This window comes from Neofelis nebulosa, chromosome 5 (genome assembly GCF_028018385.1).
Source record: "Neofelis nebulosa isolate mNeoNeb1 chromosome 5, mNeoNeb1.pri, whole genome shotgun sequence".
Classification (NCBI taxonomy): domain Eukaryota; kingdom Metazoa; phylum Chordata; class Mammalia; order Carnivora; family Felidae; genus Neofelis; species Neofelis nebulosa.
Window position 1 is genome coordinate 50,010,471 of NC_080786.1, and position 26,478 is coordinate 50,036,948.

Genomic DNA, 26,478 nt, shown 5'->3' on the forward strand with positions numbered 1-26,478 from the left:
TGCCTTGATACAGAATGTGCACTGACAACAGGATCACAGAAAATCCTGTAAAAGGTGCCTGATAGCTGGTAAGATGATTGATGTGCTTTGAGGTGGGCCTGCTGTGCTGTGCTGCGCATAAAGGGTTTCTTAGAAAACTGCACTAGGAATCTCTATTTTGGAAGTAGATATTTCTAGCTGTACCAAAAGGGTGGCTTTCAGTTGCAAAAACAGGCATATTTAAGATACTCGAATTTAATCAGCAATAATCTGCAAGTTATATCCATAAGGCAAGAAAGTGAAGGAGATGAATATTATCCCTATTTTAACCAATGCACCAAAAAGTCACAAGAATAACCAAAGAGTTTGACAATTACTAAGGAGGAGTCATATCTCTCCCAACACATTTCTTGAGTACTTGCCATGTACCAGGCACTGTGCTAGATGGTAATTCTTAGCTGGAATTCAGATAGTACTCCTAAAGTACAGATCAGTAGCTCTCCTAACGGCCCTACTTTTAAATACAAATAATGAAACCACAACTCGAAGTAGCTTGAGTAAAATAGCCAGTGTAGTGAGTCCCACCTTACAAAAGAGGCAAGGATAAAGGCTTCAGGAATGACTGGATCCAGGAAATCAGAATTCATCATTTCTTTCTCATATTCTCACTTTTGATCCTTCCTTTTCTCTCCCTGCTTTTCTCAATGTTTCTTTGTTTAATGTTTGTTTATTTTTGAGAGTGAGAGAGAGCACGAATCGGGAAGGGACAGAGAGAGAGGGAGACACAGAATCTGAAGCAGGCTCCAGGCTCTGAGCTGTCAGCACAGAGCCTGACACGGGGCTCGAACCCACGAACCGTGAGATCATGACCTGAGCCCAAGTCGGATGCTTAACTGACTGACCCACCCAGGCACCCCTCGATGTTTCAACCTTACTCTTTCCTATTACATAGGCGCTTCCTCTATAGGCCAGTGGGTAGAGAAAGCATTACCAGAGACAGCTCCAGGTCTCAATCATCTCAGCTAGTGTTCCCAGGGTAAAGAGAGGATTTTTTTTTTTTTTGCTTTTACTATCTGTAAATAAGATTGTAAGAAAGTGGGGTGCCTAGGTGGCTCAATCAGTTGAGTGTCTTTTCAGCTTAGGTCATGATCTCACGGATCGTGGGACAGGCTCTGCACTGTCAGCACAGGATTCTCCGTCTCCCTCTCTCTCTGCCCCTCCCTGCCGCACACACACTCTGTCAATTAAAAAAAAAAAAGAAAAAAGAAAGAAAGAAAAATGAAAAGATTGTAGGCAAGGATCCTAATTGACCTGGTTCAGGTCACGTGTCCATCCATAGGTCAATTAATGTGGTCAACAACAAGTAGAGTGTATATATAGCCAGTCTCTGATTATATACCCACCCCTACAGCCAGGAGTTGGGGTACCTTGAATAGCAGCCCCACCAGAACTATGTGGAGTCAGGAGGATTTGTCCCCCATAGGAAGGGGGCTGTTCTTTCCAAATGAGGGTAGGAATGGGTTCTGGCAGATAAAAAGAGCAAGGGTCCCCTACTGTGTCACCTCCTGAATCTGCCACCAAAGATAGCCATAAACACCTTTGATAGATTCCTATGTGTATGACAGACATTAAAAAAAAAAAGAGTAAAGAAACTTCCTGTGTCCATTAGGAAGAACTGAGGGGACGGGCAGTATAAATGCCACCAATCTTTCCCTCCCTAGCTACAGAAGCATATATCCCCACATGAAGCATATATCCACACATGAAGCACATATTCCCACATGAAGCATATATCCCCATATGAAGCATATACCCCTTCATGAAGCATATATCCCCATTTGCTAAGCTGAAAAAGGAGAGAAAGGAACATAAATAAGCAAGATGGCTGACCTTGAGAAGAGTGGCTTTGTATTTGTGCTTTTCACTTTTTATCACAGAAATTTTCATACATACACAAAAGTAGAATAGTACAATGAAGCCCTACATGTTGGTCACCCAACTCTCAACAATTATTAATATTATGAAAATCTTTTATCTATTCAGGAATGTGACAGATTCACTGAATACTTAGTTTCATAAATTAACACATTTTGCCCTGTTGTGATCTTGGTTAATGGAAGGAATGCGTGCCTACAAAATAACTAAATTAAATAAGACTACTACAAATAAATAAATAAATAAATAAATAAATAAATAAATAAATAAGACTACTACATGTGAAGCTCTTAGCAAAATGTCTAGCACAAAATAACCTCTCAAAAATCTCAATTATTGGGGCGCCTGGGTGGCTTAGCCGGTTAAGCATCCAACTCTTGGTTTCTGCTCAGGTCATGATCTCATGGTTTGTGAGTTCAAGCCCCACGCTGGGCTCTGTTGCTGAAGGTGCAGAGCCTGCTTAGGATTCTCTCTCTCTGCCCTTCCCTTGCTCATGCTCTCTCTCTCTCAAAATAAATAAACAGTCTTAAAAAAAAAAGTCAATTTTTTAGGGGTGCCTGCCTGGTTCAGTTGATGGAGCATATAACTTTTGATCTTGGGGTTGTGAGTTCGAGCCCCACGCTGGGGGTAAAGATTACTTAATAAATAAATTACTGGTATTACTTGCAACCTATTTAAAGCTTTTAAACATTAGCAAAGTCTACACATTGAAATGTATTTGGGCTACAGAGGAAAACAAATTAAGGCTAAACTCCTTGCCAATAGACAATAACATTTTTAAGTGTTTCATTTAAAAAAAATTTTTTAACGTTTAATTTTGAGAGAAAGAGAGTGTGTGTGAGTGAACAGGGGAGGGGCAGAGAGAGAGGGAGACACAGAATCTGAAGCAGGCTCCAGGCTCTGAGGTGTCAGCGCAGAGCTGACATGGGGCTCGAATTCACAAGCAATGAAATCATGACCTGAGCCAAAGTCAGACGTTTAACTGACTGACTCACCCAGGAGCCCTGTAAGTGCTCAATTTTTAAATGGGTGATTTGTAATTTTTATAGCACAAGCCTATGTAATTGTTTCCCCCTTTCTATATGAAAACATCAAAAATATTACAAGCAGGGGCACCTGGCCGGCTCAATCAGTGGAGCATAGGGCTCTTGATCTCAGGGCTGTGGGTTCAAGCCCCACATTGGGTGTAGCGATTACTCAAAAACAAAAATGTTTTTAAAAGTATATTATAAGCAAATGCACTTTTCACCTTACAAATAGTAAGACACATGTTAAACTGTCAAGCTCAGGAAAGAGCTTGGACTAAATATCGGAATTCTGAATCCCAGGTTCCCTACTTGAATACCTTGGCAAAATAATCCAGCCTTCAATGCTGGGTGAAGACAAAATAGCAGAATTGAGTCTGTCTAGGTTAAATCCATCAATTCAACTAAGATTTTCTTATACCTCAGTTATACTTCTTAAGAGACTCTCAGTTCCCAGCATAGAATGAATACTTTTTTTTAAGTGAATACTTTTTTTAAAAGTTCATTTATTTTTTTTAATAATCTCTACACCCAACATAGGGCTCAAACTCACAACCCCAAGATCAAGAGTCCCATGCTCTTCTGACTGAGCCAGCCAGGAGCCCCAGAAAGAGTACTTTTTAAAAGGCAGGAAGGATGCTAATTAAAGTGAACTTATTCCATTTTCTGTTTTTCTCCAACTTACTTCACTGTTTTCTCCTGGTGGTTGGGGGGCAGGGAATAAAGTATTCTAGAGAATATTTGACAATAGTATCAGCGCCCCCTTGACTTCCTCCTAAGAGCTTCCCAGCCCAGCTCTGTGACTTTTGTTTCCAGAAAGACCTCCCACAGAGCCAGTATCTACAATTTTCAAGATAGTCAGTGTCTGCTAGGCAGGACAGACATAATTGAAGTACTTTCTTGGGCCCAGAAAATAATACTGAAACTCGGATATCACATATTTTCATTACAGAATATACTGGGTTTCCCCTCCCATACCACCATTAAAAATTCCTGTAGAATCCCATAATATAATAAAAAGAAAAACGTATCTTCACAATCTATTCAGTTGCGGACCAGTCATCTAATACAGCAATCATTTTTATAGACATTGAACAAAAGTTTAGGCAAATGAGCAAATTGTAAGGCGAAGAGAAAATGAAGAGAACTGGTAAGCCAGAACGCAACTTCTTAAAGCTTTCAAAGCTGAGGAGGAGGGAAGGCAATTTACACCATAAGGAAAATTCTCCTATTTCTATACTATTTGGAATCCTACTGGTGTATGACCTCTCTTATTATTAACACCTGTTTTTTTAACCAGAAGACAAACATTTAGGTTTTTCCATAAATAGTAAAAGGAAAAACTGCATTTTAAAAGCCATGTTAGTTTTTGTTTCATTTAAGTATTTGCACTAAATATGTATTTAGGGCGCTTGATTTGCCCAAAATAAGTATTGTTTTCAAATTTGACAAGTTTTAAAATATTCTTTCAGACCACTGAAGGCAAATTAATCTTCACAATGTAGGATCATATGATGTATAGAGGAAAATTAGAATGGAAAAATAGATTCTGGTCAAGATGAGTAGGCAACAAAGAAACGGTTCACTTCATACTGTTTTGTTTTAAGATTTTTTTTTTAAAGTAATCCCTACACCCAACATGGGGTTCAAACTCACAACACTGAGATCAAGAGTTGCACGCTCTGGGGTGCCTGGTTGGCTCAAACAGTTAAGTGTCCAACTTTTGATTTTAGCTCAGGTCATGATGTCACAGTTTGTGAGTTTGAGCTCTGCGTCAGGCTCTCTACTGTCAGCCCACTTCGGATCCTCTGTCCCCTCTCTCTCTGCCCCTCCCCACTGGTTCTCTTTCTCTCTCTCTCAAAAATAAATAAACTTTAAAAATAAATTAAAAAAGAGTCGCATGCTCTACTAAGTCAGCCAGGCACCCCAGTCTACTTCATTATTTCATTCCTTATTTAACAAATATTTGTAAAATTCCCAATGAGCAAGAAACTGGACTAAATGCTGTGGAGAAAGCAGAAATGCTCCAAAGTTTAATAAGGTACGGTTTGAGTTGCAGGATCCATTCCCCTTTGGAAGAGAGAGAAGACAGGTAATTATAATATAATGTCACAAGCACTAAAATAGATATGTGTTCAGTGTTGTGGAAGAACGGGAGAGGGCACTAATTATTCAATTTCATTGCTAAAGTATATATAAACTATGTTTCGAAAACCAAAACAGGAAATAGAATCATCCCAATACATCAAGTTTAAAAACTCTGCTTGTGTCTCAATTACTTGTTGTCCTCACTTTAGTTATGGAAATCTATTCATCAGGCTTCTTCAAAAAAGTCCTAGAAAATGAGATCTGCATTTTTTTGCGCGTCAAAGCCAGTGCACATATTCAAATATTTACAACATGCAAAAAAATAACAAAACAACCCTTCTCTTTGCTATGTGCAATGCACTGTGATATATTTTACTCTGTCCTGTTTTTCTTAGCCCAACATGAGGCTTGAACACAGGACTCCAAGATCAAGAGTTGCATGCTCTGCTACTGAGCCAGCCCTGCGCTCCTGCTCAGTTCTTTTGTTCTTTCTTTTTAGATTGCTGGAGGCAACTCATTAAATTGATTTCATATCTCACTAATAGATCATGGCCTACAGCTGAAAAACACTACTCCAATATGTCCTTTAAAAATGAAAAAGAGGGGCGTCTGGGTGGCTCAGTTGGTTAGGCAACCGACTTCTGCTCAGGTCATGATCTCACAGTTTGTGAGTTCGAGCCCCGCATCAAGCCCTGTGCTGACAGCTCAAAGCCTGGAGCCTGCTTCAGATTCTGTCTCCCCCTCTCTCTACCCCTCCCCTGCTCACACTCTGTGTCTCTCTGTCTCTCAATAATAAATAAATATTTTAAAAAAATTTTTTTTAGTAACAATGAAAAAGAGGGGCACCTAGCTGGCTCAGTTGGTAGAGCATGCAACTCTTGATCTTGGGGTTGTCCGTTCAAGCCCCATGTTGGATGTAGAGATTACCTTTAAAACATTGTAAAAAAAAAAAAAAAAAAAAAAATCGTAAAAAAAAAACCAAAAACCATGAAAAAGCATGGCAGTAGTGCTCAGAACAGAAGCAGTGTGGTCAGGAGGACCCCAAGTCACACCTTCTGCCCAGCAAATTAATAGATATCAAAGCCATACTGGGGCGCCTGGGTGGCGCAGTCGGTTAAGCGTCCGACTTCAGCCAGGTCACGATCTCGCGGTCCGTGATTTCGAGCCCCGCGTCAGGCTCTGGGCTGATGGCTCGGAGCCTGGAGCCTGTTTCCGATTCTGTGTCTCCCTCTCTCTCTGCCCCTCCCCCGTTCATGCTCTGTCTCTCTCTGTCCCAAAAAAAAAAAAAAAAAAAAAAAAAAAAAAGCCATATAGGAATAAGCCTCTGGGAGAAAAAAAAAAAAAGGCCTGTGATTGCTCAACCCTTTAACCATGAACCCACATGAACAAAAAAGGCCCTCTAAAGTTGTCCAGTCCTCCAGTCCCCAAAGGGTGAATCCTCCCTAAAGGAAGATCCTTTGAAGAGACTGTGGAGTATAAGGGCAATCTTCTGGAGAGCAGAACTGGAGCATCCAGATTGACTGACCAAGAAATTCACACACTGCAGGACTGGGAGTCATCATTTTCCCTGTCCAGCTGAGTAAGTAACATGCTATGATCTACTGACATCCCATTTTCCCTCCACATCCTACATTCCCTATGTATTGGGTGCATTGACATTTGGCCTTATACTTCCAGATCATGAGGAATTACTCTGGACCTGAACAAAAGGAATTCATATTACTCAGAGATCCTAAACTAGGGCATGGACTTGATTCCTAGATGAACACCATCTTTCCTGAAGAATACTAAACCCTAGAATCCTATCTCAATCCAATTCCACTTCATCAGAGTTTGCAAAACTTCAAAATATCTAGCTAATTAACGGCATCTTCCCCTGTTTTCTATCATTTATACCATCTTTTTCTATTTCCTATTTGATATTTTAATGTAATTTGAATGGAAGTTAAATGAATGCACTCCATGGCCATCTTGAAATAAAAGTATAGTTGGTTCATTTTAAAGCTTTTTTACTGTTTCACTTTTAAAGTTCTGTTCTTGATATTTTAAATAATTTTTAATTAATTTTTTTAAAAAATAAGTTCTATGTCCAACATGGGACTTGAGCTCATGACCCTGAGATCAAGAGCCACATCCTTTATTGACTGAGCCCACCAAGTGCCCCTGTTCTTAATATTTTAATTTTTAGGGGAACCTGGATGGCTCACAGTCAGTTAAGCCTCTGATTCTTCTTTTTTTTTTTAACGTTTATTTATTTTTGAGACAGAGAGAGACACAGCATGAATGGGGGAGGGTCAGAGAGAGGGAGACACAGAATCTGAAACAGGCTCCAGGCTCTGAGCTGTCAGCACAGAGCCCGACGCGGGGCTCGAACTCACGGACCGCGAAATCATGACCTGAGCCAAAGTCGGCCGCTTAACCAACTGAGCCACCCAGGCGCCCCAAGCCTCTGATTCTTGACTTTGACTCAGGTCGTTATCTTGTAGTTCTTGAGTTTGAGTCCAGAGTCAGGCTCTGCTCTGACAGCATGGAGCCGGCCTGGGATTCTCACTCTCTCCCTCTCTCTCTGCCCCTCCCTTACTCTCTCTCTCTCTCTCTCTCAAAATGAATGAAACAAACTTAAAAAAATTAAAAGAATAAGAAAAAAGTATACCTTAATTTTTAATCTTGCATTTTAAATTTTCTTCAGTCTTTTTTTTTTAAGACCCAATAGCTGAATATTAAAAAAAATTGTTTAACATTTATTCATTTTTTGAGACAGCAAGAGACAGAGTGCAAACAGGGGAGGGGCAGAGAGAGACGAAGACACAGAATCTGAAACAGGCTCCGGCTCTGAGCTTTCAGCACAGAGCCCAATGCAGGGCTCAAACTCATGAACCATGAGATCATGACCTGAGCCAAAGTTGGCTGCCCAGCTGACCAAGCCACCCAGGAGTCCACAGTCTTTTTTAATGGTTATGTATTTTTGAGAGAGAGAGAGAGAGACAGCATGAGCGGGGAGGGGCAAAAAGAGGGGGACAGAGGATCCAAAGCAGGCTCCATGCTGACAGCACAGAACCTGATGCAGGGCTCGAACTCAGGAAATGTGAGATCATGACCTGAGCCAAATTCAGATGCTTAAGCAAGTGAGCCACCCAGGTTCCCCTTTTCTTCAGTCTTTTTATAAATTTGCATTGCTTTCTTCCTGTGACTTGCCTTCACTGAAAGAGTTGCATTGGTAATGGCGTTAGAGAAGCTCCAAACCCAGAGATTGAGGACACACTATCCCAAATGTGGCACCTTGGCAGAGTGAACATTTTAAGTTGAAGGAGTCCGAAAACAGCAGGAGCAGGAAGGTCATTCTGATCTCCCTCCCTTGCCCTTTTTCCCTGAAACTGCTCATAAAATCATCCTCATCGTCATCAGAGAAGTGTCCTCCCAATAGCTGGAGGTCTGTTTCTCCTGTTACTTAAAACTTATGTTGAATAAATTTGCATACCTTTCTCCTGTTAATCTGTCTTTGTCAGTTTAATTTTCAGACTCAGCCAGCGACCCAAAGAAGGTGGAGGAAAACTTTTTCCTCCCCTCACCACAAAAACGAGCCTGAAAACCAGTACCACCCCAGCTATCCCAGCAGCAAATGAGCTCCTTAGTGTATCTGCCATCCCTCTTAATGGTGGCTTAAGTAATAATCATTCGTTGGGGCCCTGAAATTCTGAAGTGCTGCTGTTTTTTGGTTTCTTGAATAGTGTTGTTTCTCGTTAGAGTCACTGGGTTCAAATCAGTGCCATATACAACTGCTGGATTTGCGACAAACTGTGTCAACAATATGCCCCTTGGCAGCAAAAGGAGGGATTCAAATCTCAAAGATGCAAATGTAGGGAAGCAAAATGCACCATCCCAAAAAATTCTTCTTTGGCATACGGATTATCTTCAGAGGGTTATTTTTAAGAAACTGCAGACATAAGAGAAGCTCTGAAAGCTAAGTAAAAGTTAATCTTTTGTAAGAACAATTTACATTTATAAGGAAAATCTCCATTTGTCAAGGTGTCTCTCTCTGTACCAAGGAAACTAAATCTGACTCTAAATGCCTAGAAATTTACCAGTGGAGAAGGCATGAATTTAAATCTGTATAACAACCTTACTCTTGTTTACTATGCTTTTCAGGGTAACCTCTCCTAACTGGCCTCGCCATCCCCCAACATCTTAGCTGGAGATACTATTTAAGGTGATGGCTTGGGCCATCTGGGGGAGTTACTCAGTTTTCCTTGGTGTCCCCAGGTATACAGGAGGTATACATGTTATTAAACTTCTGTTTGATTTTCTTCTGTTAATCTGTCTTTTTATTACAGATGTGTCTCAGCCAAGAACCTAGAAGAGTAGAGGGAAAATTATTTTTCCTCTCCCCCCAAACTTCACTTTGGTGAGGAACCAAATGATGCTGGAGAAACACAGAAGATATTATCTACCTCAGATGTGGTTAATTCTCCTAAGCAGGTTTTGCAAGTGTTCCAGGTTGGTGTGAGGTACTGACCGGGAGCTTTACTACACTCAGAGTGACGTGAGAAAGCAGGCATTAAGTAAGAGACAGCAGAACTGTTGAGGTCCGTGGCCCTATTTTTAAGTCAAGTTTTTTAAAAATGGCATTTCAGGCAGCAGATTTCCCAGGCTTTCCCAGTGCTGGGAAAGATCAAGCTGATTTAGAAGGTTTCAGGACCAAAAGGTGTAAGAGGTTTTGGAATAAATAAGAGTTGGACAGTTAGAATTCGTGGGGCAGCAACCACCTCTTCCCTCTCCTGTTCACACAGAGGAAGATTTGACATGAGCACTTTACTTCCTTTTCGACAAGACTGAAAGTGCCATATATCCTGTTTCCACTATGTTAGGAAATAGTGATTATCTCTTTTCTGATATTTGCAAAGCTACACAGCCTTCTAGCACCTCATTTACCTGAGACAAGCAGAACGAAGCATGATAAAAAGGGAAGCAAGAGAGAGGGAGTGGCCCACATTCCCATCACTTGGTTTAAGAATACATGAGTTTCCTGCAAGTGGAACTGACACCATGGAAAGCGGCAGGACTGAAGCCGACTTGCTAATACTCCCCACAACACACACCCATGAGTGGAGTGAGTAAGCCCAGTCACTTTCCACAAGCAAATTCATGTTCTTTTCCATCCCAAGTGGTGGTGATCCAAGAGTTAAAGGCTGTGGACTAGGGGCGCCTGGGTGGCTCAGTCGGTTAAGCGTCCGACTTCGGCTCAGGTCATGATCTCACAGTCTGTGAGTTCGAGCCCCGCATCGGGCTCTGGGCTGATGGCTCAGAGCCTGGAGCCTGCTTCAGATTCTGTGTCTCCCTCTCTCTCTGACCCTCCCCCGTTCATGCTCTGTCTCTCTCTGTCATTAAAAAAAAAATTAAAAAAAAAAAAAAAAGGCTGTGGACTAAACTGCCTTGGGAGTTAAGAAGGAAGGGAGAGAAAGAGGTAAGCATCTCCCAAGCCAGGGGACTATGACAGAGAGCCCCTACAGAACCCTCAAGGAATAACCATGGCCAAATTGTGCTAGAGAAGAAACTGTCTCATGCACAGAACTAACAAATATCAACACAAGAAAAGTAAAATGTAAGGAGACCTTGGCTGTGTGTTTTCTCCCTGGGTGTTGCTGGAATATGCTTTTAGCTGTTTTCTGTCATTATCATCATCCTCATGATTTTGTCCAGAGGGTTACCCTCTTCATCTAACAATAGGTAGAAATTAGCCATTCTTTATTACTAGAAATGATCTACAGTGACCTTCTCACATACTTTGCCCCAAATTCACAAACAGTTAGAAGACACTTGGGAAAAGAGTAGCCTCAGACATGATGCATAGAGTTCCTTTATTATAAGTAATCAAAATTGATAAAACCGGAAAAGTAAACAAAATATTCTCTTTGAACAAAAATTAAATATGGCTGCCCCAAATAACTAAAATAATACAGTATCCAAAAGTTAAACTCTGTCTTCAAATATTAACATTACAGATATACATCCTTTATCCTGGTAACTTTATAAAGTATTTCATTTTTCCTAAAAGCATATTATATTAATCACAATTTGCTTAAGTAATTCTGATATGACATTTAAAATAATCATCTCTTAAATATTTAAATACCATTAGAATGCAACTTTGATCATTTGGAGGAATTTCCGTTTCAACTCAATATCCACATATTTACATAGTTTACTCTTTTCTGAGGAGGTCACCTCCAGACCTCTTAGAATATTTCACCCTTTTCTACGAAAGTGTATGCGATTCATAAGTTCTCTGAACTTCAGTATTAAGGAGTAGTTATTTATGTGGTCTTTCCATGTTTCATAAGTCCTTCTAAGTTTGTCATAATAACTTTCATTTTTCAAATTGAAATCTGATCCAATTTTTTTTAAATAATTGTCTTTTTTCCATATTTCTCTCCAGGAGCCTTTCAATTTTTCCAAATAACTTTCTTTTTCATATTCTTCCTTCCATATTCCTTCTCCTTTTTTTAACGCTGTTAATTCAGCTTTAAGTAAGTTTCTGTGAATTGTCCAATAGATTTTAGAATCATAATCTAGCCCTTTAACAAGAACAGTTTTGCCAAGGCCTCTTCTCAAAATTTCTTCATTCAGACTCACACTAAAATATCTACCCTTGAATAAAAAATAAAACAAACCAATTACTTAAGAATTTAGTAATTTATTCATTTACTTAAAATCAGTCGTTCAGCATTTTTTCCTCCAGAGAAAAGCCAAAAAACAGGAAGCAAAAGGGTCCCCAAGAGCTCAAAACAGCTAATGCTAAATCCAAGAATTTCATTACTAAAAGAGACTCTTGCTCAAAGTTAACTGCCTCTTTTGTAACACAATAGTTCTTCACAGACTCACTGGTCATCTAACCCAAAGAAGGTAGAAGTAATAAAGTATAAGAAGTGTTCTTGATCTGTTTGTTGTTCAGAGGAGTAAAGGAGCACACAAAATAGGCGAAAAGACAGAAGGCCACAGCAAAAGAAACTAAAAAGTATAAAATGCAAAATAAACTGAATCATCACTGAACTGTTAGATTAGGTTCAGAATTCCACTGTGTAGGAAGGCACTGGCATGTAAATGCATTTTTAAAAGACTTCCCACATGAGGCGCCTGGGTGGCTCAGCCGGTTAAGCATCCGACTTCAGCTCAGGTCATGATCTCGTGCTCCGTGAGTTTGAGCCCCACGTCAGGCTCTGTGCTGACAGCTCAGAGCCTGGAGCCTGTTTCAGATTCTGTGTCTCCCTCTCTTTCTGACCCTCCCCCCACTCATGCTCTGTCTCTCTCTGTCTCAAAAATAAATAAACGTTAAAAAAAAATTTTAAAGACTTCCCACAAAATTATTAACATTTAAAATAGTCCTAGACCTTGAATCTTCATCCATAAAGAAATTTCCTTCATGGAAAACCTTACTTCCTAATGAAACTGGATAAATGGGACTTTTTTCCCCACTAATTTACAGTATAAAGGAGATCCTGCTGGAGTGCCTGGCTGGCTCAGTTAGTGGAGGAGAGACTCTAGATCTGGGGGTTGTAGGTTCAAGCCCCACACTGGATGTAGAGATTACTTAAAATTTTTAAAAATCTTGGGGCGCCTGGGTGGCTCAGTCGGTTAAGCCTCCGACTTCAGCTCAGGTCATGATCTCGCAGTCCATGAGTTTGAGCCCCGCGTCGGGCTCTGGGCTGATGGCTCAGAGCCTGGAGCCTGCTTCTGATTCTGTGTCTCCCTCTCTCTCTGCCCCTCCCCCGTTCGTGCTCTGTCTCTCTCTGTCCCCAAAATAAATAAACGTTAAAAACAATTTTTTTTAATAAAAAAAATTTTTTTAAATCTTTTAAAAAAGGAAATCCTGTTTAGTTATTTATATAGTCCTTGTGAAATTTTAACCTAACAAGATCAATTTTAACAAAGTATTAATAACTGAATAGCTTTGTTAGACAAGTATTAAATTCTAAAAATGTGAAAACCCCAGGTTTAAAGTAGGAGACATTTCTAGGACTATCCAAAGGAACAAAGTAATCTTTTTTCCCTTAAATGCAGTAACTCTGAGTCATACTAATAAGGAGTTCATGGGGAGCCTGGGTGGCTCAGTGGGTTGAGCATCTGACTTTGGCTCAGGTCATGATTTCACAGTTCATGAGTTCGAGCCCCACACCAGGCCTTCTGCTGTGAGCACAGAGCCCGCTTTGATCCTCTGTTCCCCTCTACCTCTGCCCTCCCCAACTCGCACACTCTCAAAAATAAACATTTAAAAAAATAAGGAGTTCATAAATATAGTTTTAAAGGATTTACCATATTTTTCTCAATCTTTTAAATTTTTTAAACGTTTATTTGAGAGACACAGAGAGCACCAGCACGTGTGCACAAGCGGGGGAGGGGTGCAGACAGAGAGAGGGAGAGAAAGCATCCCAAGCAAGTTCCAAACTGTGAGTATAGAGCCCAACTCAGGGCTTGATCTCAGGAACCATAAGATCATGACCTGAGCCAAAATCACATTGAACTGAATGAGCCACCTAGGCGCCCCTCAATATTTTAAACTTTAAGAGCTCATTCCCTTAAACCAAAATCAGAATAACTAAAATTCAATCTGACACATTAGTAAAATTCAACAGATGTAAATTACCACAATATGCATACTGCATAGTTTGATCACCTAGGAAGGAATATAAACTAAAGTATATAAGGTGAAGTAGAAGCTCAGGAGCCAGAAAGAGCTGGGCTTGAATACTGGCTCTATCACTTGGTTACCCTGAGGCCCACCTGTAAATGGGAGTAAAATCAAGGACTCCAGAAGAATGGTTTTGAGGATAAATGAAATACACTCCTCAATTTAAAAGAGAAGATATTGTTTCTTTTTATTTTTTTTAAGATTTTTTAAAAGTAATCTCTACACCCAATCTGGGGCTTGAACTCACAATCCTGAGATCAAGAATCACCAGGCTGAACCAGCCTGGTGCCCCACTGCCTCCCAGCTTACTTTTAAATATATGATGCTTCAACCAATCAGTGTTGGATAATTCTTATTTTGAAAGAACTGAAGATGACTTGGACATACAGAAATTAATGGGTCTCATTAGGCTATCTATTAATAGTTCAAAGGCTCTAAAGAATTAAAATGTTTACAATTTTAATCACTTTAATGTGAAGTTATATTTTCTTCAGATTGTTTGTGTTTGTTACATAATAAGAGACTTTAGAAATAAGAAAACCGTTCTTAATCCTGTCATCACATTTTAACTATTTAATTTTCTACACTCTTTTTCCAGTACTCTTCCACCAAAAGCAGTGTGAAGTAAGGCACACGCAAGGACTCAGGACAGTGGCACAGCAACACTGATGAGGCTCCGTGGCATCCCAGTTAGTTACACAGCGGCCATGGCCAATCATAAAGGTAGGAAAACTCTGACACAAAGTCTTCAGATGACTGATTACTGATCATTAATAGTATGCAAGTACGCTCAACGTTAGAGTTCAAAGATTGAGCAGTATTAACCTTCAGAAAACACACTTACTCTTTGTAGTTTCCAGTTGACAGGAAACCCACTCAACAAGTGGTTTCTAATAACAAGGGGGATATAATACACTCATGTAGAAATAAATGTGTAAAGCTACTCCTTAAATTATCAATGTCTGAAGTCATTAATGATTTTCAGTTTTTTCCATTTTCTTAGTTGTCTATTTTTTCTACAATAAACATATAAGTAACATTTTATAACAAAATTTATATATGAAACACCTGGTTCTCTATACATAATCACTATGAGTACCAATTAAGAAAAGCAAAAATTCAGTCCCATTATATATTCAAGGCTCTAATTAATAATGTTTATGTATAAATAAAAATAATAAAATATTGCTCATTATTTCTTCATACTACTTACCTTATTCACTAGAAGATAGCAAATAAGTGCTGAATTCTCCTTTGCAAGAAGTTGAAACCATACCAGCTGGGAAGGTTTTAACTCTTTTTGTAACCACACCTTCCCGGTTTCAGTGAGTTCTACTCCTGCCAGCTTAACCAGCAAAACACCACATGGCTCTTCTAAAAAGTTTAGGTAGAAAGGAATGTAGCTTTAATACCATGTTGCAAAAACGAATTTCAAGGTCACGCTCCCCCTATGCCAAACAATCAAACATGTTTATTTATAAACACCCAGACACTCTAGATTGCAGGTTCATTTACATCTGTATTCAAGTTTTCTTTTTTTTTTTTTTAATTATTATTTTTTTAACGTTTATTTATTTTTGAGACAGAGAGAGAGAGAGAGCATGAACGGGGGAGGGTCAGAGAGAGAGGGAGACACAGAATCTGAAACAGGCTCCAGGCTCTGAGTGGTCAGCACAGAGCCCGACGCGGGGCTCGAACTCACGGACCGCGAGATCATGACCTGAGCTGAAGTCGGCCGCTTAACCAACTGAGCCACCCAGGCGCCCCTCAAGTTTTCTTTTAAAGCAACCTAAGCATACAACAGATGGAATAATCTAAAACCCCCATTTCAGTAAGCTCCAGAACAGGATGTAGAACCCATTAATAAAAATACGAATAAAACGGCGCCTGGGTGGTTCAGTCAGTTAAGCATCTGATTCTTGATTTCGGCTCAGGTCATGATCTCACGGCTCATGAGATCAAGCCCCACATCCATCGGGCTCTGTACTGACAGTGCAGAATATGCTTGGGATTCTCTCTCTCCCTCTCTCTGCTCCTCCCCTGCTCTCTGTCTCTCAAAATGAATCAAGAGGGGCGCCTGGGTGGCTCAGTGGGTTGAGAGTCCTACTTCAGCTCAGGTCATGATCCCACTGCTCATGAATTTGAGCCCTGCTTTGGGCTCTGTGCCGACAGCTCAGAGCCTGAAGCCTGCTTCGGAACCTGTGTCTCCCCTTCTCTCTGCCCCTCCTGTGCTTGCTCTCTGTCTTTCTCTCTCTCAAAAATAAAATAAACGTTAAAAAAATCTTAAAAAAAATAAATTAAAAAAATAAACATTTTTAATAATAATAATATGCACATATGGCAATTACAGTGCTGTGGCGCTGGGGGCAGATCCTACTGAATATCATCCCCAGAGCAGTATAAGGTACAGCCTGGACAAACCCAGGTGGCAACTTTGCTGCCTGGGCACTGAAGAGTCATTACTATTTCAGGGAGAAGTGATTTAAATTATTATAACATAATGACAACAACTTAGAAGGTAGAGGACTTATGAAGTCTAAATCCTGCTTAGACTGAAATGGTCAACAAATAAATCTCTCTTTAGGGAACAATAGTCACTCAAATTGTTTAAATTCTGTTTGATTTATTAAAAGAATCAATCACGTAGGTATGTTTGGGGGGTGGAATCAATCTTACTCCTTTATAGGCATATCTCCTTGAACAGGTGAAATTCATTCATCTGAGGGTAGAAAAGAATCTTCTGGAGCAATTGGCTGGCTCAGAAAACCATGTGACTCTTGATTTCAAGGTTATAACTTCGAGCCCCACATTGGGTGTAGAGATTACTTAAAAAAAAATGTGGGGAGCCTGGGTGGCTCCGTTGGTTAAATTCCAACTCCTGATTTCAGCTCAGGTCACAATCTCCCACTTTGTGAGTTAGAGCCTCTCATCAGTCTCTGCACTGACAATGTGGAGCCAGCTTGGGATTCTCTGTCCTCTCTTTCTGGCCCTCCCTCCACTTGCACCCTCTCTCTTTCTCAAAACAAATTAAAAAAAAAATTAAACTTAAAAAAATGTTTTAAACGAACTTTAAAAAATAAAAACCCCTTCATAAAATTAAAATAATATTATGAAGTTCCTTATTATTTAAAAAAAATTTGTTTTATTTATTGTTGAGAGAGAGAGAGAAAGACAAAGACAGAGACAGAGACAGAGCATGAGCAGGGCAGGGGCAGAGAGAGAGGGAGACAGAATCTGAAGCAGGCTCCAGGCTCTGAGCTGTCAGCACAGAGCCGGATGCAGGGCTCGAACTCATGAATGGCAAGATCATGACCCAAGCCAAAGTTGGATGCTTCACCGACTGAGCCAGCCAGGCACCCCAAGAAGATCTTTAAATATAACTAAATTTAGGGGCACCTGGGTGCCCAAAAGTTGGTTGAGTGTCTCACTCTTGGTTTCAGCTCAGGTCATGGTCTCCCAGTTCATGAGTTCGAGCCCCACGCTGGGTTCTGTGCTAACAGTGCGGAGCCTGCTTGGGAGTCTCTCTCTCCCTCTCCCTCTTTCTCTCTCCCAAATAAACTTTTTAAAAATGTATTTAAAATATAAAATGAATGTATAAGTAAAACTAAATTTATTCAACAAGCTTTGCCAAGTCTCCATTGGCTAACAATTATTTTTCTAGGGCCTGTGAATAATGAGATAGGTAGGAAAAGGTCCCTGCCCACCAGGGGTTCAGTTTAGTGGAGGATATAAACCTAAAATACATGACTATAGGAAAATGTGTTTAAGTACTGTAACCACAGTGTGTGTCCACTGTTGTGGGTGTAGTAAAGAAAGAGGCTAATTCAGCTCCAGAGTTAAGGAAAGCTTCACAGAAGAGCTGACATTTGAGCTGGATACTAAAGAATGAACTGGAGCTCAACAGGAGCCAAGGCACTCGGGGAAAACTGTGCCCAGGGGCATGAGAACACAAATAAGCAGCAGGCAGGAAGGTTTGTGTGAGTGGGGTCTTTGACACAAAGCAGGGAGAAATGGAAAAGCAGCAGGGGACATCAGCCCCTGTTCGGCTCTCCAGTCTCCTTTGGTGACTCTTGTCCCTTTCTTCCCTAGGCCCCAGCACTCTAGTCTTCATATGGCTTCTCAGAAGAGCCATGCTCATTCCCATACACGTTCTGCCTAGCCAGCCCCCTCTCATTCTTCAGGTCTCTGATTAAATAACAACTCATCCATGAGGCTTTCTCTGACCACTTTACAGGTATAGGTTCCCCATTCACATGACCTCCAGTAATGTTCATCCTAGCATCTTGCTCTTTTTTTCATAGCTCTTAGGACAATTTTCATTTGTCTGTTGTCTATTTTCTACTTAGACTGTACGCTCCAAAGGGTAGTCTTATTTGTTTCACTCAGTGCCATGTAGCTACAATAGGTCCTAGAACATAACAGTTGCTCAATATTTATGGAAAGAATGCTTGACTGCCTGAATGAAATACTGAATGGTTGAATAAAAAGAGGAGGGGGAAGAAAAGAACATCTGGAGACCAATTAAATAGTTCCTTGTATTTATTTATTTTTTTTTTTTTTTTTTTCAACGTTTTTTTTTTTTATTTATTTTTGGGACAGAGAGAGACAGAGCATGAACGGGGGAGGGGCAGAGAGAGAGGGAGACACAGAATCGGAAACAGGCTCCAGGCTCCGAGCCAACAGCCCAGAGCCTGACGCGGGGCTCGAACTCACGGACCGCGAGATCGTGACCTGGCTGAAGTCGGACGCTTAACCGACTGCGCCACCCAGGCACCCCATAGTTCCTTGTATTTAAAACCAAGAGTTTAGGGGCGCCTGGGTGGCTCAGTCGGTTAAGCGGCCGACTTCAGCTCAGGTCATAATCTCACGGTCCGTGAGTTCGAGCCCCGCGTCGGGCTCTGTGCTGACAGCTCGGAGCCTGGAGCCTGCTTCGGATTCTGTGTCTCCATCTCTCTCTGACCCTCCCCCGTTCATGCTATCTCTCCCTGTCTCAAAAATAAATAAATGTTAAAAAAAAAAATTTTTTTAAAAAACCAAAAAAACCCAAGAGTTTATACCTTCTCTCATAGACAGTGGAAAGTTATTAAAATTTAAAATGACATTGTTTGCTACTTTACAAATAACTTCTAATTAACAAATACTAAAACAGTTGTATTATTCTTGTACTTTACTTACTTTTCCATGAAGTTATAATAGGTAAAGCAATGGGAATATGCTCAATTTCTAAACCATTCTCAGTTATTCGGCGTAACCGTCCACGTAGTTTAACATTCCTTCTTATAAATTCTACTGGAATATCTGAAGAACTTGTAAATTTTGATGTCTGTTGATTTATAAAAAAATATAACATTTTATTATTATTTTCATTTTAACATTAAGCATGTCAAATTGTTACCTAAATATTTAATAAGAAGACGTAACCCCTGAAATTTTTTAATTTACCCCTTAATTTTATATATTAATATTTTAGTGGGATTTAATCAAAAGTGTTTATAGGAAGGGGGCACCTGGCTAGCTCAGTCAGCGGAGCATGCAACTCTTGATCTTAGGCTTGAAGATTTGAGTCCTACATTGGGTGCAGAGATTACTTAAAAAGAAAATCTTTTGAAAAAAAAAGGGTTGAGGCACCAAGATGGCAGTTAGTTAAGCGTCCAACCTTTGGTTTTGGCTCAGCTCATGGTCTTATGGTTTATGAGTTCAAGCCTCACACTGGGCTCTGCTCTGCCAGTGTGGAGCTTGCTTGGGATTCTCTCTCTTTCTCTCTCTGACCCTCCCCTACTGTCTCTCTGCCGCTCCCCACCTTCCCTCAAAAATAAATAAACACCTAAAAAAAAAAAAAAAACCATGTGAAATACTACAGGTTAGAGTCAGTATTTTAAAAGATCTTGACAACTAGGATGATGGGATAAAAGTAATGAAGGATAAGAGAATAAACTAATTATAGCATAGATTAAAAAGATTAAGAAACTTTAGTTAACTGTGAACTCAAAATGAGTGGAAGTGTGACAAAGCTGCAAAACAAAATACAAACTCCCTCTCCCCTACACTCCCCGCTGCGCCCCACCTAAGTTCAAACACCAAGCAACATTATAAGGAACAGGATCCAAAACGAGAGAGGTGAGGAAGGGATGGCTCTAAATCAGGCCCTAAGTGGAATATACTATGCTGTGCCAGGTACCCGTTTCATAAAAGACTCAAACAAACTGGAACAAAGCTAGAAGACGAGAAAAAAGATCATAGAGTCTGGAAACCACATCACATGAGAAAACTAAGATTATTTTGCACCAGTGGGGGCGGGGGGTAGGCTGTGCCTGGGTTGTTCAGTTTGTTGGGTTTCCTGGGCCTCGGACTCTTGATTTCAGCTAAGGTCATGATCTCATGTTTCATGAAATCAAGCCCCTTGCCCAGCTCCTGACATCGCAGAGCCTGCTTGGGATTCTCTGCCCCATCTCCCACTCATGCTCGCTCGCTCTCTCTCTCTCTCTCTCTCTCTCAAAAATAAATAAATTTTTTTTAAAAAAGAGTATTTTGCACAGGGGAGACAGAGTAAGTAGAGAGGATCATTAAAGATGTCTTCAATTATTAAACATCCATCCCTTTTAATTTTTAGGTGTTTTCATTAAAGGACACACATAAAAAAGACACCAGAGTGCCTTGATGTTTGGAGTTTTAGAAATTTTGGAGTTTTAGAAATTATTAAGCAGCTAGCTAAAGAGGAAACTAAATAGAACCCAATGTTCTATTTCCTTGAGTTCATACTCAAGGAATATGTGAAAAACCTTTAAAGGCAGATCCCACTGTATCTACCTTTTCTGGATCCAATAATCCCTCAACAACATAAAGTTCAGTGCTGTGTTTCTGTGACATGGCACTATCTGGAAGATGAATTAACTATATACATAAAACCAGAATACAACTGCAGAGCAATACATAGAGAGGCTTAAGATAAAGTGTAAGTGCTAACAGGTCAAAATGGAAAGGATAAGAACACCGGAGGAAGATATTTTTAAAGGAAGTGAATCCTGAGCCTGTGATAAACAGTCTGCTTTCCAGAAGAGGCAGAAAGATGATGCCACTGACAAGGATGCTGTCCCTAAGCTTCAGATGGTGAAGTGTCCTAGAGGCAAACAGACAAAAGCGGGAAGCTCTGTGAAGAGAAAATAGTAAGAGTTTCAAATTCAGGAATATGACATTTGAAATCCAGTTCTGCGACATACTAGCTGGGTGATCTTGTGAAAATAAATTTAACTTTTTTGAGCATCCATCTCCTCATCTATAAAACCTGGGTATAAGAATACCGGTTTCATAGGATTATTATAAGTATTAAATGAAATTACGTAGGGGCACCTGGGTGGCTCAGTCGGTTAAGTATCCGACCTTGATTTCAGTTCAGATCATGATCTCACGGTTCATGACATTGAGCCCCAAGTCAGGCTCTGTGTTGACAGTGAGGGGCCTGCTTGGGATTCTCTCCCCGGCTGGTGCACGATCTCTCTCTCTCTCTCTCAAAATAAATAAACATTTAAAAAAAATGATTTTAAATGAAATTATGTATATGAAGTGTTTAGCACAGTACTAAACTCAATCATCAATTTTTAAATTTTTTTAATATGAAATTTGGAATTGTCTACCAGTAATTGAAAGAATATGAGAGCTTGGTAAACTCAGGAGGAAGAAAAATAACAATACAAAAAGAACACTGAAGGGGAACTACTAAGGCTCCCTGTGGCAGGCCCTTTGTTGGTTAATGCAATATTCATTCTCAACCCTCTCTCCCTTATCAGCAGGCACTGGAAGGGATGGGAAAGTTAAATGGCCGCTTTCCCAACTCCTTTCCAGCTAGAGGTGGCCATATGATATAAGGATGTAAGCAAAAGTCTGCTGAAGGCTTCTGGGAAAATTTTTGCTTTCTTCATGAGATGTGGCTCGCACCTTCCTTTTCCCTCTCCTTTTGCTTTGAACAAGAGTATGCTATTTGGAGCTAGAGTAGCCATTCTGTGCCATGAGGAAAGGCACAGAGAATCATATACTTAAAACCCTCTGTCACTGAATCACTCCAGGCATTTTGTGACATGAGGAAAAAGCCTTTTTACTTGGTTAAGCCACTGTCGGTTGGGGTTTCTCTTACTTGTAGCCAAAGTCCTTCAACTGTTACACAACTGAGTTTTTTGTTCTCTAAAGTTCCAATGTTCTTTTTCTAGCTTCTTAGCCTGCTCTTCTCATCACATGTTAGTCACTATTATCAAAAGCCATAAAAATCTAAAAAAAAGACACCAGAACTAAAGTCTAAAATGAATAACTTCATAATATACTAATATAAATTTATATTAATTAATGCATAATTTTCATAAATCAATAACATACCTAATATTGTATAACTTAAAATCATCTATAACTGATTCATGTAATTTTTAAGGGCTAACAAGGGAAATAACCCCTCAGCATTATTTTTACCTAAACACTTTTTTTTGTCAAGTTTATTTTGAGAGAGAGAGCATGAGCAAGGAAGGGACAGAGAGAGAGGGAGCCAGAGACTCCCAAGCAGCCTCTGTGCTGTCAGTGAGAAGCCCAATACTGGGCTCGATCTCACGAACCATGAGATTATGACCTAAGCCAAAATCAAAAGTCAGAGGCTTACCTGATTGAGCCACCCAGGCCCCTGTATTTTTACCTAAACTCTTACTCAGATCATTTAATATTTTGACAATTTTGAAACCTTCAAAATCCAAAAGTCATGGAATACAGATTGTAAGATAAAGAAAAAATGAAATGAATGAAAACAACTAAAGTTTCCAAAGTTCCATTCTAAAAATATATGTAAGCTAAAAATGAATGACTTACAAAATCACGGAAGTGTTAAAAGAAAAAGCCTATTAGATTATTAGATATAAGGTTAAAAAAGAATGCAGGGCACTTAATAAAGAGGATAAAAGTTCTGACATTGGAGTCAGGGGGAAAAGGCAACAGATGGAAAAGATACAGTATAGTAGAGTAACAGTGTGTAGTCAATGATAATATAAAATAATATAGAGATAATAAATACAGGAAATAAATATACACAGAAGCAATAAACCCATACCAGATTGTAACATGACACTAAAATTAAACCCAATGACAAGAATCAGTTATATAAAAAATACTTCTAAATCTTGAATTACTAAATGGATTTCCACAGTATCTATTATTAAAAAATTATTGAAAGGGCAAAAAAATACGCTAACTGAAAGGATAAATTATTTTTTTTACATCATACACCCTGCTTTATTCATTGAACAGATATTACAGATTGTTGCAAATCAGAGAAAGCATAAATTATTCAGTGCTAAAGGACATAATTCGACTGTGATCTAAATCTAAAACCACTATACAAAACACTTTTGAGACATTCCACAATGTCTGAAATGCAAATTTAGTGATTATAGCATTCTAGCAAACCAAATCCTTTACAGATTCCTTTTTAAGCATGAAGACGTGATTATGAAAATATAGACTGTGCAATTACTTTCCATAAAATCCTGCAAATGTGTTACTTTTAAATCAAGGTCTTAAAATACGTTCATTGTTCTAAAATAATACTTAAAACTTCTAATATGAATAACAAAATGATACCCAGCTTGAGACAAAAACTGTTTTGAAGTGAGAAATTAACTGTCTCTTGTTTATCACAGTTCACAGTGCTTTCTTCATTTTTTAACTTACCATCCGAATACTTCTTAGAAGTAACATTATTCCAGCTATGGCCATTACGGTGCTGATGTTCTTCAGAAAAAGATTAAATGATTAATTCTCATTAGTTATTATTCATAAGAGTGAAAGTAGTAATTAGAAGGGGGGAAAAAGAAGACTGTCCCCCCAATATCTGTCCAAATAAGGCACATCCTTCAACTAAAGGCCCATTTCTTCCAAAAAACTTCCTTAACTGCCTACCTACTCAGTAATCTCCCCTTTCTTTCCCAAACACTCTGACATGTATAGTAATTATATACATAACATTGTATTGTTCTCTATTGCCTTTTACTTTAACCGTGAGTACCTTAACTGCATGAATCAGTCTAATACTTCTTGAATGATGCCCACAGTAACTAGCATAACCCCGAGCCTAGAGTGGGAATTTAAATCTTTGATAGAAAAATTTGCCACCAAAACGTTACAATACAATGTCTTCGATGTATATATGGATGAACAGTTGGGAAAAACTTATCAATGTTTTTAAAGTGCTCCATTTAAGCTGAAACAGACCTAAGAGAGTTTAATTTAAAAATAAGAATCCTGCCGGGCACCTGGGTGGCTCAGTAGGTTAGGCGTCTGACTTCCCGACTTCCCGACTTCAGCTCAGGTCATGATCTCACTGCTTGCGAGTCTGAGCCCTGCGCCTGGCTCTGTGCTGACAGCTCAGAGCCTGGAGCCTGCTTCGGATTCTGTCTCCCTCTCTCTCTGCTCCTCCCCCGCTCGCACTGTTTCTCTCTCAAAAATAAAATAAAATAATTTTAAAAAAAGAACGCTGCAACTGCCTCAACAAGAGTGATAATCTAACATGCTTTCCTTCAATAAATACAACTAGGTATGTAAGAAATGAAGCTGAAAATTATATGCAAGGAAAGAAATGAAGATACTAAGATTGGTCTTAGTGTTGAAGACAGATACAACTCTGATCATGCTTTAAACATCAGGCAAACAGAAAATAAGGCAATGGAAATTTTGTAATTACCAATACATAATGCTTTTTGTTCTGTAGATTTTGCATTTGTAGAAGGAAAAAGAAAGAAAATGAACACTAGGATACATTCTGTGATTGAGATATTTGGAATAATGTTATCTGTGGACTAATTTAAACTGTTTCCTCTCAATCTGTTGAAGTCATTTTTTAATTTGAAATGACCCATGCATCAATTTCTGCTTCACTAGAAGAACCCAGGCCTTGCCAATTAGCACCTATATCATTCATTCATTCATTAATCTATCATTCATTAATGCCACCAATATGTATCTAGCACTTAGTAAATGGCACGCAATACTCCGAGGACAGGAGCTGTAGTGGTGAATGAAAACAGCCATAGCCCTGGCCCTTGTGCTGCTTGGCTGCAGAGCTTTTGCAAAGCTGATGGTCCTACCCAACTTCTCAGAAGGATGTAACAAAGTTAATCATTCTCTCTGAAAATTCTCTTCACTTCACTTCTAGAATGCCTGGTTTTCCTTCTCCTCCACTGTTTCTTCCCAGTTTTTGCTGATCTCCTCCTTTTCACTTCCCATATTCTAAATGTTCAGTGTTCCTCAGGTCCCATGTCTGAATTCTAGGACTTGTTCCACAGCTTTTCTGACTTGCTCCAAGATGTCATCCAAGCTTTAAACTTAAGATTTAGGCAGTTCATTCCTAAAGTTGTATGTCCAGTTCCGATCTCCCTTCAATGCCAGATTCCTATATCTAAGTTGCCTAGATAATATCTACAACTCCGTTTAGAATTCTAATAACCATCTTCAAGTTCACACATCTCCACCTCCAAGTTCACATGTCCAAAGGGTCCTCTGAATTTTCCCAACAAATCACTGGCCCCCACTCCTCCACAGAAACAACTTTCACCACCATCCACCCAGTGGGCAGCACCCCTGATTCCTCCTTGCACCCCACACCTAAATCATCCACACCATCCCCAGGGTCTTAGCCACAATCTTGTCTTGCCTGGACACCTAAGATGTCCCATTCTTGGCCGAACTCCAGTGCCCTCTCACGTCACTTAAAACACAAGGCCTACAGTAGGACCACGTGCCCTATCTTCCACCCCGTCGTCTCCGTGCGCTGTGTCCCCAACTGCTTTCGGGGGACGCACCAAGCTGTGCTGCGTCTCGGTCTCTGAGGTATCTCCGGGGCCCAGCACTGCCCTGGCAGTAATTAGGAGATGGTCTCTCCAGCCCACCGCGGCCATCCCCACGCACCGAGCCCAGCCGGGCCGCGCTCGCTCCCCAACCGCCCCCCATCCACCGCCGCCGCACTCGCGACCCCGGCAACGTGGCCCTCCGCCCAGTCCGGCCCCGACGGGCTCCACTGCCCGTGGCCTGCCCGTGCCACGTCTCCCTCAGGCTCGCTCCGCGCGACCCTGCGCCCCCCGCCTGCCCGGCCGGTCTGCGATACCCGGACGAGGCGCAGGTGGTCGTCCGCCCATTTCGAGACGCGCGCCACCACATTGGGCGCCGCTCCGTCCGGGTCCGGCGGCTGCGAGGCGGAGGCCGTAGGCCGGCCCGCCATGTTGCCGGCTTCCCGCGAGCCCGCGTCGCGCTCCTCGGGCGGACGGCAGGGGGCGCCGCGCTCCTGGGGCGGACGGCCAGGATCCGGGCTCCCCAAGCTGTTAGGGGCGCCGCACGGTGGTCGACGGTGGGGTCCTCGTCTGCGTTGCCTGAGAGTGGCCTTACGACTGGCTGTTCGCTCCCTCTTCGCCTGGAGGTGGGCCTCCCGTATCAGTGACCCCCCTCCCCCAGCATTTATGCAGGGTTTTCCCACTGCGCCGGACATTTTTTATGGGACAGGGACGGGGGCTGAAGGCTTCCCGGCCATGCTGGTGGGAAGACGATCAGTTTGTGACTTCAGTTAACCCAGCCTCAGTGTGGGTGCCGCATCTCCTCTGCCATGCAGAAAGGAAATTGAAGTAGTTCATTCCTTTCACCTGCTCCCAAATATAATAAGATGCATATTTCTTATGTTTGAATTGTGCTTTAAAATTTGCACAGTTCCTTGGTAATATTATTAGGTGCTCTAAATTGTTGAACTGTTAATTA

The 26,478-nt window shown here is 40.6% G+C and overlaps 1 protein-coding gene across 1 annotated transcript; it reads right to left on the bottom strand.

The window, feature by feature from the left end:
- Positions 1–10,865: 10,865 nt before the first annotated feature.
- On the bottom strand, positions 10,866–25,988 carry C5H3orf33 (chromosome 5 C3orf33 homolog). The gene is made up of 5 exons (XM_058730292.1): positions 25,838–25,988; positions 23,410–23,469; positions 18,886–19,033; positions 14,924–15,084; positions 10,866–11,672 (listed from the first exon to the last, which is right to left on the bottom strand). The coding sequence occupies exons 1-5, from the start codon at positions 25,949–25,951 to the stop codon at positions 11,271–11,273; spliced, it is 885 nt and encodes a 294-aa protein (XP_058586275.1). The 5' UTR covers positions 25,952–25,988; the 3' UTR covers positions 10,866–11,270.
- Positions 25,989–26,478: the final 490 nt, after the last annotated feature.